The 17,373-nt window shown below is 46.3% G+C and overlaps 2 protein-coding genes across 7 annotated transcripts in view; one reads left to right on the top strand and one right to left on the bottom strand.

Moving 5' to 3' along the window:
* Jak1 (Janus kinase 1) overlaps window positions 1-4,829 on the top strand; it is a 120,895-nt gene extending 116,066 nt beyond the window's left edge. For all 5 annotated transcript variants that reach the window (XM_076564564.1, XM_076564569.1, XM_076564566.1 and 2 more), the window contains 5 exons: window positions 151-275; window positions 622-794; window positions 2,062-2,179; window positions 2,635-2,745; window positions 3,567-4,829. In XM_076564564.1, the coding sequence (XP_076420679.1) occupies window positions 151-275; window positions 622-794; window positions 2,062-2,179; window positions 2,635-2,745; window positions 3,567-3,662 (623 nt within the window). In that variant the 3' untranslated portion in view covers window positions 3,663-4,829. The remainder of the gene's footprint in view (window positions 1-150; window positions 276-621; window positions 795-2,061; window positions 2,180-2,634; window positions 2,746-3,566) is intronic.
* Raver2 (ribonucleoprotein, PTB binding 2) overlaps window positions 4,826-17,373 on the bottom strand; it is a 79,521-nt gene continuing 66,973 nt past the window's right edge. For both annotated transcript variants that reach the window (XM_006974050.4, XM_042271463.2), the window contains exon 12: window positions 4,826-6,921. In XM_006974050.4, the coding sequence (XP_006974112.2) occupies window positions 6,775-6,921 (147 nt within the window). In that variant the 3' untranslated portion in view covers window positions 4,826-6,774. The remainder of the gene's footprint in view (window positions 6,922-17,373) is intronic.

The following is a 17,373-nucleotide window of genomic DNA, read 5'->3' as shown; positions in this document are numbered from 1 at the left end:
GATGTGACTCCTGTTCATGGCTGGAGTGTCTATGTGCCAACGGGTGGGCATGCCTCAGAGGCTGAGCTGAAACCCTCCAGGCCCTCTCTGCAGAGCTCCCCGCTCCATCCTGTTTGCAGCCTCATCCTGATGCCACTTTCTCCTCAACAGGAGGGAATGGTATCAAGCTCATCATGGAGTTCCTGCCTTCGGGAAGCCTAAAGGAGTATCTGCCAAAGAATAAGAACAAAATTAACCTCAAACAGCAGCTAAACTATGCCATCCAGATTTGTAAGGTAAAATCACAAAAAGACAGCGTTTTCAAAAAAATCAGGCATGTACGGAATGTACTGGGCAGTTGGTTAGTAATTAGACCTCAGTGGGAGCTGTAATAATTGGACTGAGTTTTTCACTCTGCACCATTCACAAGAAATGTGAGCCTCCTCTATGCAAGCGAGTGGGTCTGTTAGTCCAACAGCTTCAGTTTGGACTTTCTATTTTTGGATCGTTTAATCTTGTAACAACAAAAACTGTTAGTGATATAGGAACGAAATGACTTTTTTTTCCAACTGTGAACGGGAAGACAGAAAACACAATCTGACATCACTTTTGCAATCAGCCTGACCCACGCTTCTCTTTTAGGGGATGGACTATCTGGGTTCTCGACAGTATGTTCACCGGGACTTAGCAGCAAGGAATGTCCTTGTGGAGAGTGAACACCAAGTGAAGATCGGAGATTTTGGTTTAACCAAAGCAATTGAAACTGATAAGGAGTACTACACAGTCAAGGATGACCGTGACAGCCCGGTGTTCTGGTATGTAAATCATCTCATCCATGCCTCCTAGGTTAGCTGTGCTTGGGTGTCCATCCGCTCTAGCTGTGCTTGGGTGTCCATCCGCTGCTCTCCCAAAAGCCGAGGTTTGATTGCACAGCTTCCCAAGAGTGGGAGAGGTCTGGCCGTCACCAGCTCACCCTCTGTGGCTTCACGACAGCAGCAGCACCACCCACCACAGTTCTCATAGCTGTGAGCAGGTGGAGGTGGCTGACTCTTTCCTAATGCATCCATGTAGAAGGCCTGGTGGGGTCACAGGGCCACAAGGTACACCTTGGCCAGAGTCAAGGAGATCCTGGAGGAGGGAGACCTGGAACCACACACCCACCACGATCTCTCAGCCCGGAACACTAGCTGTCCATGCTCTAAGGCTCACTCTGGTACCTCCGTGCAGACACATCCCCTCACCTCCTGCAAAGCCTATACATATACTTCCTTTCTCACTTGAAAACAAAGTTTTAAGGCCCTTGTTTGTGCCAGTTGCTGGAGATTTGGTGACCAAGTCAGTGAATCCTGAGTTATGGGCGAGGCAGCCGACTTGGTGGAGCAGTACCACAGCCCTCAGGCATGGTTTTTGAGAAACCCTGCATGTTGAGGTAAAAGCTGGAAGGCTCAGAGCAGGTTGGGCGGAAGGAGGCCTGTGCTGAGTGGCTGACTGGAATGAGAAGAGAACTGAGAGGGCCCCTGGGCAGGTTTGTAGTGGGTGGCCGAGTCAGAGCTGAGGAACCTGAGTTTGGGGGCCAGGACTCCCTCCAGTAGAGAGTGTGCTGAAGGCCACCATGGAAGGGAACAGAAAAGAAGGGACTCTGAGTCAGCTGCGTCAGCAGCCCCGTAGCAGCCGCACATCTGGGGAACAGTGATAGGGACAGTGGCAAGTAGATTCCAGTTCTGGGATGCTTGGACAGCTGGTGTGGGCGCCTGGGCTTCATTCACCAACAGTGACACCAGGAGGGTGCTGACTCTGAGCTGGCGGGGCTGTAACCTGCGGCTAGTCCTGAGGGGACTGTTTCCTCCCCAGAAGGTCTCCTGGGACGAGAGGAACACGAATCTTTGAGGGCAAGTAACGTGCTGGGAGCTTCTAGGCCGCTGCTGCTTCTGCCAGATGTGCACTGCGGCTGCAGGATGCATTGGCACTTGACGGTCACTCAGGTCACTTGTCAGTTCAGTTCTGAAGACCAGAGAGGTGGCTCTCCTGAGGGCCTGTCACTTGTGGAGGAAATAGGCTTACGTAGCCCTGCTTCTCTTTCAGGTACGCTCCGGAGTGTTTGATCCAGTGTAAATTTTACATTGCCTCGGACGTGTGGTCCTTTGGAGTGACACTGCACGAGCTGCTCACGTACTGTGACTCCGATTTCAGCCCCATGGCCGTAAGTGCTGACTGCCGCCTTCCCCGAGGCCAGGGCCAGGAGAAAAGTAGCTGCGCTACTGCTAAGCTTTGCTCCTAAGTGGAGTCCCTCCAGGCAGTCAGGGTGCCACACCGGGAGGGTTACAGTCCTGTCCTAGTTGGCCTGGCTTGTCACTTGACAAGGTCTGGCAAAGTCTGCCTTAACAAAATGAAGAATTCTGTACGATGATCCAGATGTTTTTGGGTGAGGGGCCATCTTTGAGGATGACATGCTTTGAGCATTGGATAGGGGCTTTGTTTTCACTTAACGGATAGCTGTGGTTGGCTCCCACAGATGGTGAATAGACTGATCCTTGAGGGCAAGTAAAGATTTCAGATTTTCATTTGAAGTTATTGAGGAGACAAGCCTTGTTGCTTTAATTTTCTAGTTAGTTCTGGGAGTTTCATCTTAATTTTGTTTGGTCTTATTTTACATAGTTGTTCCTGAAAATGATAGGCCCAACTCACGGCCAGATGACTGTAACACGTCTTGTGAATACTCTGAAAGAAGGAAAGCGCCTGCCATGTCCGCCCAACTGTCCTGATGAGGTAGCTATGTCCCCTTTGTGGAACTGAAACCTGCTTTTTAATGTTTTTACAGCTTGACGTACCCAGCAGGGATGGGAGGGGAGCGGTAGAGAAGATGCTGGAGAGTTGGCTCTTGGCTGAGTAGTCTTTCAGAGGTCTGAGGTTGTTTCCATCATCCACCTCAGACAAGACATTAGAGAAGTCCCCCTTGGGGTAGATGAGAGTGATCGTCAAGCAAGGCTCCCCTCATGGAGCTGTACCCTCTATCCCAAGTGCCAGTCCACCTGCCTTCCCAGAAGAGCACATATGATGAGGCCTTACCATTGCTGTGTGAATCCATCCCACTCACTAGCATTTGAAGTTCTCTGTATTCTAAACTGGATTGAGCCTTCCAGCCCCAGGCTCTTTAGATGGTCAGACGTGCCATGGTGGTGAAATGAGTAATGGTTTGTTCTCTGTACTCTGAATTATTCAAGTCCTCCTATTAAGTCGGAAAGTGTTTGGAAACTGCCTTTCCTTATTTTTGATGATTCCGTTGTCTTCTTGGTCTTTCTGTGTGGTGTGCATGCAGGTATACATGTTTTCAAATGTGTGGGTGCTTATGGATGCCAGAGATTGATGTGTGTCTTCCTTGGTTCCTCTGGTTTCTGTTTACTGAGGCAGGGTCTCCCTGAGGCTAGCCCGATTTTGCTAGTCGGGCCTTTTTAAAGGTGTGTGTGTCATGGCTGTGAACTTGGGTCACACACTTGTGGGGCAAGTACTAGTCCACTGAGCCATCTCTCCAGTCTTTTTCTCATCTCACAAATCTGACATTATTTGTACTGTTCTTTTATTTTTCATAGGTTTATCAGCTAATGAGAAAATGCTGGGAATTCCAACCATCTAATCGGACCACCTTCCAGAGCCTTATTGAGGGATTTGAAGCACTTTTAAAATAAGAAGCATGAAGGACATTTCAATTCCCATTTATCAAGTCCTTCTCTCCAAGCCATTTAAAAAAAAAATTTTTTTTTAATGAAACAGTTTGTATTCTGCCTAAAAAGCCACTCAACAAATACTTGAGTACATGCATATGTCACACCTTAAATTTAGTGAAAAAATGACAACCAAATTAGAATGTGCCCAAGCACTCCTTTTGGAAAGAGTCTGTGATCAGTTGCACAGCAAAGGACTTTTGGCGCTGTTTTGCTGGCATATTGTTCTTAGCTAAAAACTGGTGGACTTGGCTGAAACTCTCCTTGCCCTGAAATCTGAGTATCTATACAGCGATAGTCTAATTGAGTAGGTACCATTTAGCATACTATGTTGTGTCTCTTAAAAAGTGAGTCTATTCCTGCTACCCAATAGGACTGCAATTTCAAGCTGCGTGTGCAGTGGCTGAGCACGGGTACCTGTTGTCGGACACTGATTCTGCACGGGGAGGTGACCTGCACAGACACTCTGCATGTTACTTGGAGAACTAGGCCTGTGCGCGTGGTCCTCCTGCACAGCCTGCTTTCATCAGACAGACCCTGACCCGGATGCTTACACCTGCCTTTAAGAAGTGTCAGTGCACACCCCTTGAGAACCACCCCTGCGGGCAAGCAGAAGACAGTGCCATCCACAAAGGGTAATCACTGTTGACTCTAACTCGACTGCAGAACTACCAGAAGACTCCGGGGCCCGGCACACTGGAGTTCAGACTCACTAGGCAGTTCTCGGTTTGCTTGGAGATAGCTAGCTAGAAATCAACAATGTTCAGTTTCTTTTTTTGGTTTTCGAGACAGGGTTTCTCTGTGTAGCTTTGCGCCTTTCCTGGAACTCACTTGGTAGCCCAGGGTGGCCTCGAACTCACAGAGATTCGCCTGTCTCTGCCTCCCGAGTGATTCAATGTGAACCACGAAGTTCTTCATGACCAAGAGTTTGGCAAACTTATTAATGCTGTTTAATACTTGTTTGATATTTTTTCACCTTTTGAGCCCCCCCCCTCCAGAATTCAAGATCTCTTTAGTAGCAGCAGTACAGCTGCCATTTCAATTGTTTAGTTGCTGTACATGTCAAACCTGTGGCCCTCTCTATATGCACTTTGTTTACTCTTTATACAAATAAACGAACTACAGACTTCACATGCATGTTCCTTTTAATAGTAAGTCTGCATTCTGAAAGCATTTCAAACCATTAGCTGACGTAGAAAAATAACCGCATAGATTCTGGGGGTTGGTTGTCATGACGGGGACTAACAGCGCTTGGTCTGCACGTCTCTTCTGTCCAGGGACACTGGGCACAGGCCGGGACGAGGAAGCCCCGCATGTGCGGTGCGGAGCGTCTGTACGGTCTCTGGGCTGCTGCTCACCGACTGCTCCCGTGCAGCAGTCGCTGTCCTCCCTAGGTTCTGTCTGCACGAAGTCACCTGCGGCTAAGTGCTGCAGACACGAACGCAGCAGCAGCAGAGGGGGGGGCCGTGCAGGCTGGTGAGGCCAGCGCCTCTGCTGTGGCCAGCGCCTCTGCCGTGTGCCGTCCTGGTCAGCCAGCGGGAGTACGGTTAGGATTGTCTGAACTTGGTAGCTGTCATTTTTCAATGAAAGCTGGTATATGCAATAAATTAGACAAAGTAAAGTTCTTTATAAAGCATAGAACATATGTACCAGTTTTAGACTTTATAATTAATGCTGGAGATCTATATCATAGTCAAAAATGACAAGTCCCCCCCAAGTAAGGTATTTTAATAATCTGATCCTACAGAGTAGGATCATTGAGATCCCAACTCCATCAGCTGTAGTCTCTTAACGAACAAACAAACTGCTAGATGGAAAAGTTTCTCTAATTCATACCAAGATCTTCAGAGAATGGTGAGGTCAAAAGTCACATTAATAAAGACAAAATATTCTTTCAGAAGTAACTTGGATTAAACAGCTGTTATCTTTCAGCTTAACTACCAAAGAATGAATAATAAACCAGAGTGAGGTAGAGCTTTATTAGCTCAGAATTGTCCCACACACACGGTCCGTAGACTCCCTCAGAAATGGCTGTGTGGACTGTGCTGCCAAGTCAGTCTTGTCTAGTGGTTAGCGCTTCACTCCTGTACGCTGTGAAACGGCACAGAAACCTTGGCTCCTCCCATGTCTCAGTTAAAGGTCTAACCAGAAGATAAAAGCACTAGGGAGACAGGTCAGCAAACCTTAGGGTGGAAGCCCAGGAGAGTAAACATCCCAGGCTTCGCAGGCTCTGTGGTTCTGTCGAGGCTACTCGGTTCCCGATGGGACACAAATGTAATATGGAAATGAGTGAGCGTCACTGTGTTCCAAATAAAATCTCGGGGACACTAAAACTGCAGTTTCCTGTTGGAAGATCTCCCTTACCCCAGGCATTCAGAAATGTAATCACTGGTTCATGGGCGACACAAAACTAGGTGGTGGGCTACGTGTGCCCTGTGTGGACTTGCTAACCCTTGTTACTACTTTTCCTGAAGTACTGTGTGTTCCACAAAGGGTTATAAGTGGTCAATGACACCTTCGAGTCAAGCTTGTGAGGTGACATTACTCTCACGGTCGATGGGTTGCCCTTTTGTGGCTGGTTAGAACTAATGGAGTCTGCAGGACAAGCGGCATCTGTCTGGTGGCACCCTTGCAGTTTGAGGAAAGAAAGGTCCCGAAAGACTACGGATGAGATTAACCTTAGGGAGAGTAAGATAAATGCACATTGGCTTATAAGAAATTCATTCTAAGGCTAAGGAAACAAAACACTGTTTCCCATTTATTGCTTCAGACTTTGATGTCAAAATTGTTCCCAGGCCCCAAACAAGGACTGTTGGAATGCTGATGCTCCAGGGAGCTGAGCTGTTATCACATGGATTAAGACACATCTAATGCTTGTGGGAAATGCCCTCAACCAATGACGTTTCTTATTGCTAGGTGGGTAGTCGGCTGATCTGCCTGCTGCGTTGACAGTTCCTTCTGGGAAGTCAGAAACAAACCCGTATCGAAAGGATATGGCTAGTGTGAATGGAGTTAAGGCAGCGATGAGCAGCAGGCGCCGCAGAGGACCGCAGCAGGCGGGCAGGAGACAGCCGGCTCAGTACACACGCTTCTTCTTCAAGTAGGTTTCTGTGTAGCTCACTCCTGTGTCCTGAGGGTGCTGGCCGACGAGCTCTACTGCGCCCCCTTCTGGGGCCGAGATGAGATAGGAGGAGCCTCGCTTCTCGTTTCTCAAAGAGGACACCTGTGAGAAAGGATGTCCGTAAGCATTCTGAGGTGGTGTGACTACAGAACTGGAGGACACCCAAACTGAAGAAATACAAAAACGCCTTTCACACAGGAAATTAGACTTTCAAAACTTTCTAGAAATCACCTGTGGAGTGCTGGGGGTATGGTTCAGTTCAAGAGCAGCCTCTGAGCACTCAAGGGACCATGTTCCATCCTGGCTCCACATCAGTCACATCTCGAGCCTTTACAAAGTAGACCTCTGAGCCCTCACCTCAGTCAGGGGACCTGGGAGAAGGAAACTGGCCCTGCTCACACCTGAGGCAGAAGAGCAACACCAAGTGCCATGTTCAGATGAAGGAGTTGGGCTAAAAAATGCACCTGTGCGAGGAATCAGCAAGTCTGCCTAGCAACTGGGAAGAACTGGCTTGAGTGAGGTCAGGGAAAATGAGAGTAAATTTGATGCCCCAAATCAGATTTCTAGGCTCCCTTCCAGAGACTCTGGTCCAGAATGGGCCTACGGTGTTTCCCATAACAGGCTGTCGTACTCGGTCCAGTGAGATTGTATAGCATAACCTGTGACCTTTCCCTACATAGAAAGTGTGAGATGCTTGCTGAGGCAGTTAGACAACCCAGATTCACAACATAAGAACAGCTGATGGTGAGTGGACAGCTTCTAACACTCTGGAGATTTCATACAGGCAGTGTCTTTGAGTCAGCTGTCATTTTTACAACCTTAGAAGGGAGCCTGCTTCATAGGGACAGGCTTTGTCCCTCTATCATCCCATGGAGAAAAGGCCTGGCAGCTCATAGGTCGCTCAGTGGCACAGCCGTTGCCTTGGGTTCGATCCTGAATGACACAATACTGAAACCCCGAGCCCCCTCTGTTGGTACTCACTCTTACGACCTCGGTCTAGGGGATAATTCACAAAGTCGAACACTGATTAGCCTTGCCTTGAAAATCATGGTGTGGCGGAAGGAGCACAGATGAAACCAGACGGGTCTAAGCAGGTCCACAGCTGCCAAAGCAGCAGTTCTTCCCTGGATGCCTCCCTCTGGGCCTCAGCATCTCTCCCAGCACCTTTCTCCAAAGGCACTTGCTGGCTGCTCAGCCACTAACACAGCTAACCCTTCAGGTGAATCTTCTTTCTTACCATCAACCCATTCTATAAGATTTCCCCAAAGATGCAGGGCCAGATGCAAACGCCTCTCACGGTGGGTAGCACTTTGCTACACCCCCACTCCCTCCATGCTGCATGGCAATCCATGTTGCATCCTTTTCGTAAAGCAAGAGCCTGAACTATCTACCCCACCCCCCATCATCTTTATTCTCCCAAACCAGGTAGACCCTGGGTGTTTTTATTCAGATAGTCCTGTAGCATCCAGAGAACCAACTGAGATGGAAGAGATGCGCGTGAATGTCAGAGCTGCACAGAAAAACATTAGGAAGAATGGGAAACGAAAAATGGCACTGTGCCTTATACAGCAGTGTGAGAAGGACAATTCTGATGTAGTACATCAAAGACGGCTAGCTTCCTAAGGATAGGTGAATGGTGAATAGCAGCAGCTGAGGTTTTGGAAGTAAAGCTCTGTATTCTGGGGAAAGCTCTGAACTAAAAATGAGTAAGAAAAATAAAAAATAGCCACCAAGACCAGAAGCACATGAAGCAGCTTTCTGTTGTCTGTCCCCAGCATCCACCCTTCCATTCCTTTTCCACGCCCTTCATCTCGAGGCCCTGGGCTTGACCTAGAATGGAACGTCCACTTCACTCTCCCCGAGCCTGTATCCAAATGCAGTTGAGACAGAGCGCAGTCTGGCCCGGTGATGCAGTGGGAGCCAACAGCTCACTCTGAGGATGTAACACACCCAGGTCCTTTCTACACATTAGCTCCTTTAAGGTTCGAACAACATCCAGGGCAGCAGGGAATTTATTATGGAACCTGCTACCAGCCAGTGTGGTGCAGAAACCTTCAATCCCAGCACTCAGGAGGCAGAGGCAGGGGGATGTCAGAATTTATGGCTAGCCAGGGCTACATGGTAGATCTTGTCTCAACAAAATGAAACACTATAGGCTGGAAAGATGGCTCCATGGTGAGAGCACTTACTGCTCTTGAAGAACACAGGGTTCAGCTCCCAACAACCACACTAGTGAGCTCACAATCACCTCAAGACCAGTTCTGAGGGATCTGACACCCTCTTCTGGCCTCCACAGGCCCCTGTACCCATGTGGTATAAATACAGACAAGCAGTCACATACACACATTAGAGACTATAACCTGCTGCTGGTGTAAAATTACACTGGGGTGTGCGTATTCCCCACCAAGATGCTCCACAACACTAATTGCCAGGTCTCACCTCCAAAGAATCACTGCCCCATTAGTGTGAACACTTTCCAGACAATGTTTACCTTCAGTGGGGCCCTCCCCAGGGTGAGGCAAAAATGCCTCTCATTCTCTTGTTTCTTCCTAGGATTCTGGTCTTTGGAATCCCAATGCTAAGCTGAGATGTTCTGAACGCTGTGGTTAGGACTTCATGGAAGTCCCCTGGGCTTGGGTAGTCCGAGTGGAATTACTCTCCACTCCCCTCCAGCCTCCCACAGGGGAACCCAGCATCTTCACTCTTAGGAGAGTGAAGAAAAAGAGAGATCCAGACTGATGCTGGGCTCTCCCTTTGCCCTCATTCCTTGTGGATCTAAACTAATCACATAATTTGTAACAAACACGAATGTGGCAGTTCCACGAGTGTCCTTCTCCCCCACATCCAGACTTGCATGATGACCAAGCGGCCGCGAACATGATCCCAGACCAGTCATGCAAACTAAATTCCTCCTGGTCCTCCCAAACCCATGCCATTCAGTCCAACCCATTCCATTCGGTCCTACCAAACTCGGCCAGCGACAGTTCTATTCTTCCAGGCCTTACACCTTGGGCCACCCAAACTGCCCTCCGCATACTGTTCGCTCAACCTCTCGAAACTGCTTTGCCCCCCCCCCCGTCACCCACTGTGCTCCAAGATCTACCCAGCATCGTTTTTATTAGCACTGCAAATGCTTCCTCCCTGACCTTACTATGTTCTGCAGTCACAGCTTAGAATACAATCTTAAGTAAATACATACATAGGTCTCCGACGGTCCTGTTCTGTCTGTCCCGTCCACACCTACTGTGACTACATTTTCCATGTTGTTCAAGCCTCTCCTGCCAGGGCAATCCCTCTCTCCTTTAACATGCCAAGCATGTCTGCCTCATGCATCTCTGCATTTGCTATTCCTACTTTGGGGACTTCGCATGACATATGTAGAAATCTGTGTGGCACATGGTCTATACAGACTTCTCATCTTTGCCCCAAAGTCATGGTGCCACATTTTAAAAAATCACCCGACAACTCTCAATGACCACAACCTGTCAGAGTTATACACATTAAGTTCATTTAATGGTACAAATGAGTGAGTGTCCCTGAAAGGTCGACATGGGTGTGCAAATGTCATGGGCCATCCAGTGTGGTGTGCTTTTGCGCTATTTGCCCACCAGGTGGCAGCATCAGGCTAAGGAGAGACCCAGCCTCTTGCACGTCTTTGTCCATTTTGGGTTTGTGCCCACTCCAACTCATCATACATTCGGTGGCTGATTCCCTAGGCTGGGCAGCCAGCTTCCCGAGAGCCAAGATCCCTGTAGCTGGGGAAACTACACTGGAGACTACAGCTCGCAGTGCAGAGGACTCCTGACAATGAGCCAGGAGGCTGCCAGCAAGCCAAGTGTGGAAAGAAAAACCCTAGGCCCAGAACAGTGAAGGAGTTGCTAGATTATCCCTCATACTACTGAAACTAGTGATTATGTCATGCCGAAAAGTCACTGATAAGTGTTGGCCTGTTTTTTTCTACTTGAGTAAAAGGGAGTAGGAAGGAATATTCTATTGTTTTGTCAAATTATAGTTAGAGGTTACACTCAGGTATTAAATATTTAATAAGTTGGCTCATAGTCTCCTATAACATGGGCTTCTAACAGCCATCTGATGCAGACAGACCTGTTCATCTTTACTTCAGAATCTGAAATTTCAAACTGTATATATCTAAATTAAGAAGATACTTGAGATTATGATGCTATTAGACCTTAAAATAACGTGTTTCTGACTTCATTTTTCATAGTCTGCTTCAAAAAGCTCCAAAACACTAAGTAAATATGCATCCTCTATTTAGTATCGTTAAGGTTTATTTCTAAAATTTCAGAGTCCAAGGGCTGGCAGGATGACTAAACAGTTAAGAGCGTATATTGCTCTTGCAGAGAACCTAAATTCAGTTCCCAGCACCCATTTGAACAGCTTACCCCTGCCCAGAACTCCAGTTCCAGGCGAGTGGACACACCCTTCCAGCCTCTGCAGGTACCCGCTCACATGCACATAACCCGACACAGATGCACATGCATATAATTCAAAATAAAACATTTAAACATATGTCAAGTGTCCAGTATTCTCCATGCACAAAGCTGTATGATGCTCACAATCTAATCTTAGAGTGTTCCCTCACTGTGCCAGCAGCAGCCACAGATTCCTGCTTCCTCTGCATCCCCCAGGTATTAGTCTTCTGACTTTTTCTACAGATTTACTTATTCTGGACATTTCACATAAACAAATCATAAATGTGGCCTCTTCGGATAACTTCACTCAGTGTCCATCCGCTGAACAATATTCTACGGTTCATTTGCCTGCTAACTGGTGGACAACTGGGCTTTTCCCTTTTGCCCGTTAACAATCTGCCATCAACATCAGTGCAGACTGGTATGTGGACACATTCAAATTCTCTTGAACACATATCCAGGAGTGAAACTCTTGGCCATACAGTAACTTACGATTTTTAAGCAATGCTAATTTTTACTGGCATTTCACCACACCCTTGCCCACACAGCTATGGCTCTTTTCCCTTCTTGTTTCTTGGTTGGGATCATCTCAAGTGACCTACATTTCAAGCTTCTCACTCTTCTCCCTGTGACACCTACTGCTATCCCCTATGAAGCTCTTACTTCACTTTATTACAACTTGCGAACTCACAATTTCCGTGTGCCTGTTTTATACTCTCCGCTGTTGACACCCTGTTGGTGTGACGTGGCTCCCACACTGCCTAAGGTCTTTCTTTACATGTGACTCACTTCAGCTCTGCGGTGCTGTTTTGGATCACTGTCTCCTACGTCCAACATCCAGGCTACCCTTTAGAGCATTTTGTATTACCGGCTTCTCCTGTGCACAGGTGTGGAAGTCAATGTTCTATTGCTGTGAAGAGACACCATGAGCACAGCAGCTCTTACACAGGAAAACATTTAACTGGGGCTGGCTTACAGTTTCAGTGGCTTAGTCTAGTACTGTCATGATGGGAAGCATGGTAGCACGCAGGTAGACATGGTACTCGAAAAGGAGCTGAGAATTCTATCTGGCTCAGCAGACAGCAGGAAGAGAGTGACACTGGGCCTGTTTTGAGCTTATGAAACCCCAAAGCCCACCTCCAGTGACACACTTCCTCCAACAAGGCCACACCTCCTCCAGCAAGGCCACACCTCCTAATCCCTGTCAAGTAGGGCCACTCCCTAATGACCAAGCATTCAAATTTATGAGTCTATGGGGACCGTTCCTACTCAGACCACCACAATGGGCCACATTTCCTGATTGCTTTACATGTTTATTGAGTTCTTGTTGTTGAACTCTGAGGGTCATTTAAAATAAAATGATGACTGGCAATGAGTCTATAAAGCCCTCTTGTTAATGTTCATTAGCTTTTCTGACCATGTGACAAGTCAGTACTCCTGTTATGTGTGGCTGTTACCAACTGTACTCTGTTAGCGTATGTAGTCAGGTAATGTCTAGACAGAGTTCCTTCAACACCTAGATCTTTCTTTTAAAGGTTTTTTTAATTAAAAATTTTTATACAATATTTGATCAAATGTTTTTAGAATTCAACTGAAATTAAACTACTGACATATTACCATAGTTCTTTGTGTAATTTATTTGTTAATGGATACCCTGTGGATTACAATGCACATTCATGTAATGTAGATGTAATGGTCTTGTTAAGTAAGAAACACAGAGCCAAATGCAGAGTTAAAAGCCCAAGAGGTCAGAGCAGTAGCTGAGAGCTGAGACCAAGACCCCTTTCTTACCACCCACTGTCGCTGCCGTCCTTCCCCTGAGAAAGAGACCTACTTCCTGTGTGTCTGTCTTTTTATTGACTTTCTGTTCTGCCTTCTCATTGGTTGTAAACCCAACCACATGACCTCCTCGTCACTGCCTGTCTATACAGACCTCTAGGTCTCTATGGTTGGTATTGAGATTAAAGGCATGTGTCTCCAAGCTGGCTATGTCCTTGAACACACAGACTCTGCCTGTCATGTCATCAGGATTAAAGGTGTGCGCCATCACTGCCCTGCTTCTGCTATGGCTTTCTATTAGCTCTGACCCCCAGGCAACTATTTATTAACATACAAATAAAATCACATTTCAGCACAAGTGAAATATCACCATAATATAAAATGCAATGACCTTCTCATCACATCTCATCTCATCTTTCACTTGCCCCATACTATCCCTGGCATTAATGTTGTAAAGTAACTCTTACCTGCACACATTACAAAGCCAATGATACTGCTTATGATTTTTATTATTAAATAAATCCAGAAAAGGGAAAACAGTCTTTTCTTCTTCTCATTTTACCAGTCCTAACAGTGGCTCTCACTACTGGAGAGTCGGATGGGTACAAAACATGGAGGCTGTTAAACACCACGTGATGTTCAGGAGGCTCCAACAATTACAATTCAATCCCAGATGTCAGTGGTGCGGAGGCTGAAGAGTCTCTCAAGACAGTGTGCATTGCTCCCACCCGGTTACTCTCTAGATCATCTCTTCTTAAGTATGACTTCTGTACACTATTCACGTGTTGAGATAAAACTTGCCTGCCTCACAAGGGGAGACTCTGTGCCCATTAGATCTGTAAGTCTTTAATGTTAGTTTTTCAAATGTTCTATATTCGGTGTGGTAGTTTGAATGTAACTGGCCCCCATAATCTCATAGAGAGTGGCACTATTAGGAGGTGTAGCTTTGTTGGAGTGGGTATGGTCTTATTGGAGGAAGTGTTGTCACTGTGGGGGCGGGCTTTGAGGTTTCCTATGCTCAAGATACCAACCACTGTGTCAGCTGACTTCCTGTTTCCTGCAAGATGTAGGACTCTCAGTTACCTCTCCAGCACCATGTCTGCCTGCACTCTGCCATGCTCCCTGTCATGATGATAGTGGACTGAACCTCTGGCACTGTAAGCGAGCCACCCCAATTAAATGTTTCCTTTATAAGAGTTGCCATGGTCACAACCATCCATGAGATCTGGTGCCCTCTCTGGCATATAGGAATACATGTAAGCAGAACACTATATATATATATATATAAAATAAATACAACTTAAAAAAAAAAAAAGAGTTGCCATGGTCATGGTGTCTTTTCACAGCAATGGAAACCCTAACTAAGACACTCTGTTAACTTTATCTCCTCTATGGATGTGTACTTCCAGCTGCCTGGTCTGTTACTGTGGCTCCCAAAAGTCTGCTCACTGGTTTCCAATCTCTCTTCGTCCTGCTGCTTTATTAGTAGCGCATCTTTTCTTCCCATTTTTCCAGCCTTCGGCTGTGTCCATCTAATGTAATTTTTAACATCAGAAACGACTCCTGTCAGTTCTAGAATTATTCAGTTCTTTTTAAATGTCTCTCTGAGACCACCCATGATGCCTTTATGTTGTTGCACACATTTAAGTTTTAACGCCACTGTTTACTAATACCAACACCTGGGCATCATGGATCTCTGTCTCCCTTATGTAATTTTTAATTCGGGTTTTATGTGTAAAGATGTTTTGCCTGCATGTATGTCTGTGCACCATGTGTATGCCGTGTGCCCATGGAGGCCAGAAAAGGGTGCTGGATCCCTGGCACTGGAGTTAAGAGATGGTTGGAAGCTGCCATGTGGGTTGGTTCTGGGACTCAAACTCAGGTCCTCTGGAAGAATAATCAGTGCTGAGCCCCATCTCTCCAGCCCCAATTCCTTGGTACATTTTAATTCTTGGACACTGAGAACGAAAAGTGTAAAAGGTATGGATTCTGGTACCTTCCACTGAAGAGGATACTTTGTTCTAGAAGTTAAATTTGCTAAGCTCGAGGCCAGGCTCTCTCCTCTGTGCTGGGCTTCACTATCAAGTGGTGGTTGTCCACCAGGCCTCCTGGAGTCTCCCTCACACCAGCGGTTCGGGGTCAGCCACGTGTGTTTGGGCCCAGTTTCCGTGACGAGTTCGGGACGCCTACCCATGCGATTCCGTGTTCCAGGACCTCCCACTTTACAGCTTCACCAACAGTCCTAAGGCTTACTCTAAATCCGCAGGCCAGCAAGACTAGATTTTGTATATGAAAGAGAGTCAAGCAAAGAGCCACAAAAACATGGCTGTCATCCAGGGGAGTGCCCCTGTCTGAGGACCCGACTCGTTCAGTTTCTACTGGTCATTCTCCAATACTTTCAAACGGAAGCTACTTTTCAAATCTACTCAAGATTTTTTGTTTTGGTTTGTTTTTTTGAATCAGGGTTTCTCTGTGTAGCCCTGGCTGTCCCAGAACTCACTTTGTAGACCAGGCTGGCCTCGAACTCACAGAGATCCATCTGCCCATACCTCCCCAGTTTCTACTCCAGATTTCATCAGGGGTTTCTGCAAATGACTTCACGATCACTAGAAACACCGAGTATCAAATTCTTAGATGTGATAGCTTTACTTAGAAGAGAAATTATGTTATCTAATATCTGACACAACCATCTCTCCCAATCCTTATGTACAAAAACTTCAGCAGAGTTTCTGGGAGTGACTACAGCAATACGGACTTTATAGTCTGAGAAACCCTTCACCAACTGTGTGGATGTGGAGAGTTAAGTATGTCTCTGTGTTCTTCCACTTACACCATGAAGGGGATGGCTTCAAACTCACAGGCATGGTAGAAAGATGAAATATTTACATAGTCTAACATATATAAGATCCTAAGTGCAATTCCAGCACTGTTATAAAAAAATGTTTAAAAGGGAGCCAGGAAAAAGCTCAAGAGTAGCATGCTTGCCTAATATGCACAGAGCCTTTGACGCAATCCCTCTTGGGTGAGGATGATAAATGCTTACATTGTATCCTGGTCAACTTTTTTGTTTTTCTGGTTGGTTGGGTTTTTTTTTTTTTTTTTTTTTGAGATAGAGGTTCTCTGTGTAGCCTTGGCTGCCTTAGAACTCGCTCTGTAGATCAGGCTGGCCCAATACTTATAGAGAACTGCCTGTCTAGGCCTCCTAAGTGCTGGGATTAAAGGTGTGTGCCACCACTGCCCAGCTTGGTTAGTTTTTATTGTCAACTTGACAAAAACCTACAGTCACTTGGGAAGAAAGAATCTCAATTGAGGAACTGCCTAGATCAGACTGGCCAGTGGCCAAGTCTGTAAGAGACTGTCTTGACTAATGATTAATGTGGGAGGGCCCAGTACATTATGGACAGCACCATTCCTAAGCAGGTGGGTCTAGGCTATATGAAAACATCTAGCTGAACAAGCCAAAGTGTGAACAGCATTCCTCCATGCCTCCTGCTCTCCATACCTCCTGCTCCCAGGTCCCTGCCCAGGCTGTCCTCTATACCTCCTGTCCCAACTGTCCTCCATACCTCCTACCCTGACTGTCCTCCATGCCTCCTGCTCCCAGGTCCTCTGCCCCGACTTCCCTCAACAATGGATTCTGCTCTGGAAGTACATGCCACATAGACCCAAGTGGCTTTTGGTCTTGGTGATTGTCACAGTAACAGAAAAGTGAACTAGGACACCTTGCAAAGGAAGTGACAAGTATAATGAGACGCAAGGGTCCACCTCAGAACCACATCACAGGCCCTGCAAGTATCGGCTTCGCCACCACCACCTAAGAACTGAGTCGGCAGAGCCTGAGATTAACTTCAAATGCCATACTCAAATGAAAAGCTTGGTACAGAAATCAACTTTCTTCGATGCTTAAAATATACACTTTTGCTAAATTCTTAAAAATTTATTGTGTTTCTTCTGCTCTGAAAAGTCAACTTTGTTCTCCTCTATGAATGATATTTTGTGAATATTATTTTAACAACGGATTATGAAGATTTTATCATATGTTTACACATCATTTTACATCATCTTAAATTTCTGAATTGCATTTACTGGTAAAAAACAACATAATATGCTTATTTAGTCTTAGTTGAACATTTTGGTTGTTTCTAATCTTCACAACTATGTATTATTCATAAATGATTTTATCTCCAATAATTTAACTTTTGTCTCTCACATATAATCAACCTACAGTGTGCTTATCTGTGTCATTACTAAATACATTAACAAAGATGAAACCTTAGGAAGCAAGAATTCTTCCTTATGACATCAGCTCTGACCCCTATTTTTTAAATTAAGCAGGCCACTC

The sequence above is a fragment of the Peromyscus maniculatus genome, chromosome 2 (genome assembly GCF_049852395.1).
Source record: "Peromyscus maniculatus bairdii isolate BWxNUB_F1_BW_parent chromosome 2, HU_Pman_BW_mat_3.1, whole genome shotgun sequence".
Lineage (NCBI taxonomy): Eukaryota > Metazoa > Chordata > Mammalia > Rodentia > Cricetidae > Peromyscus > Peromyscus maniculatus.
Note: the sequence above shows the minus strand (reverse complement) of the source record. Positions and strands in the feature narration are given on the sequence as shown.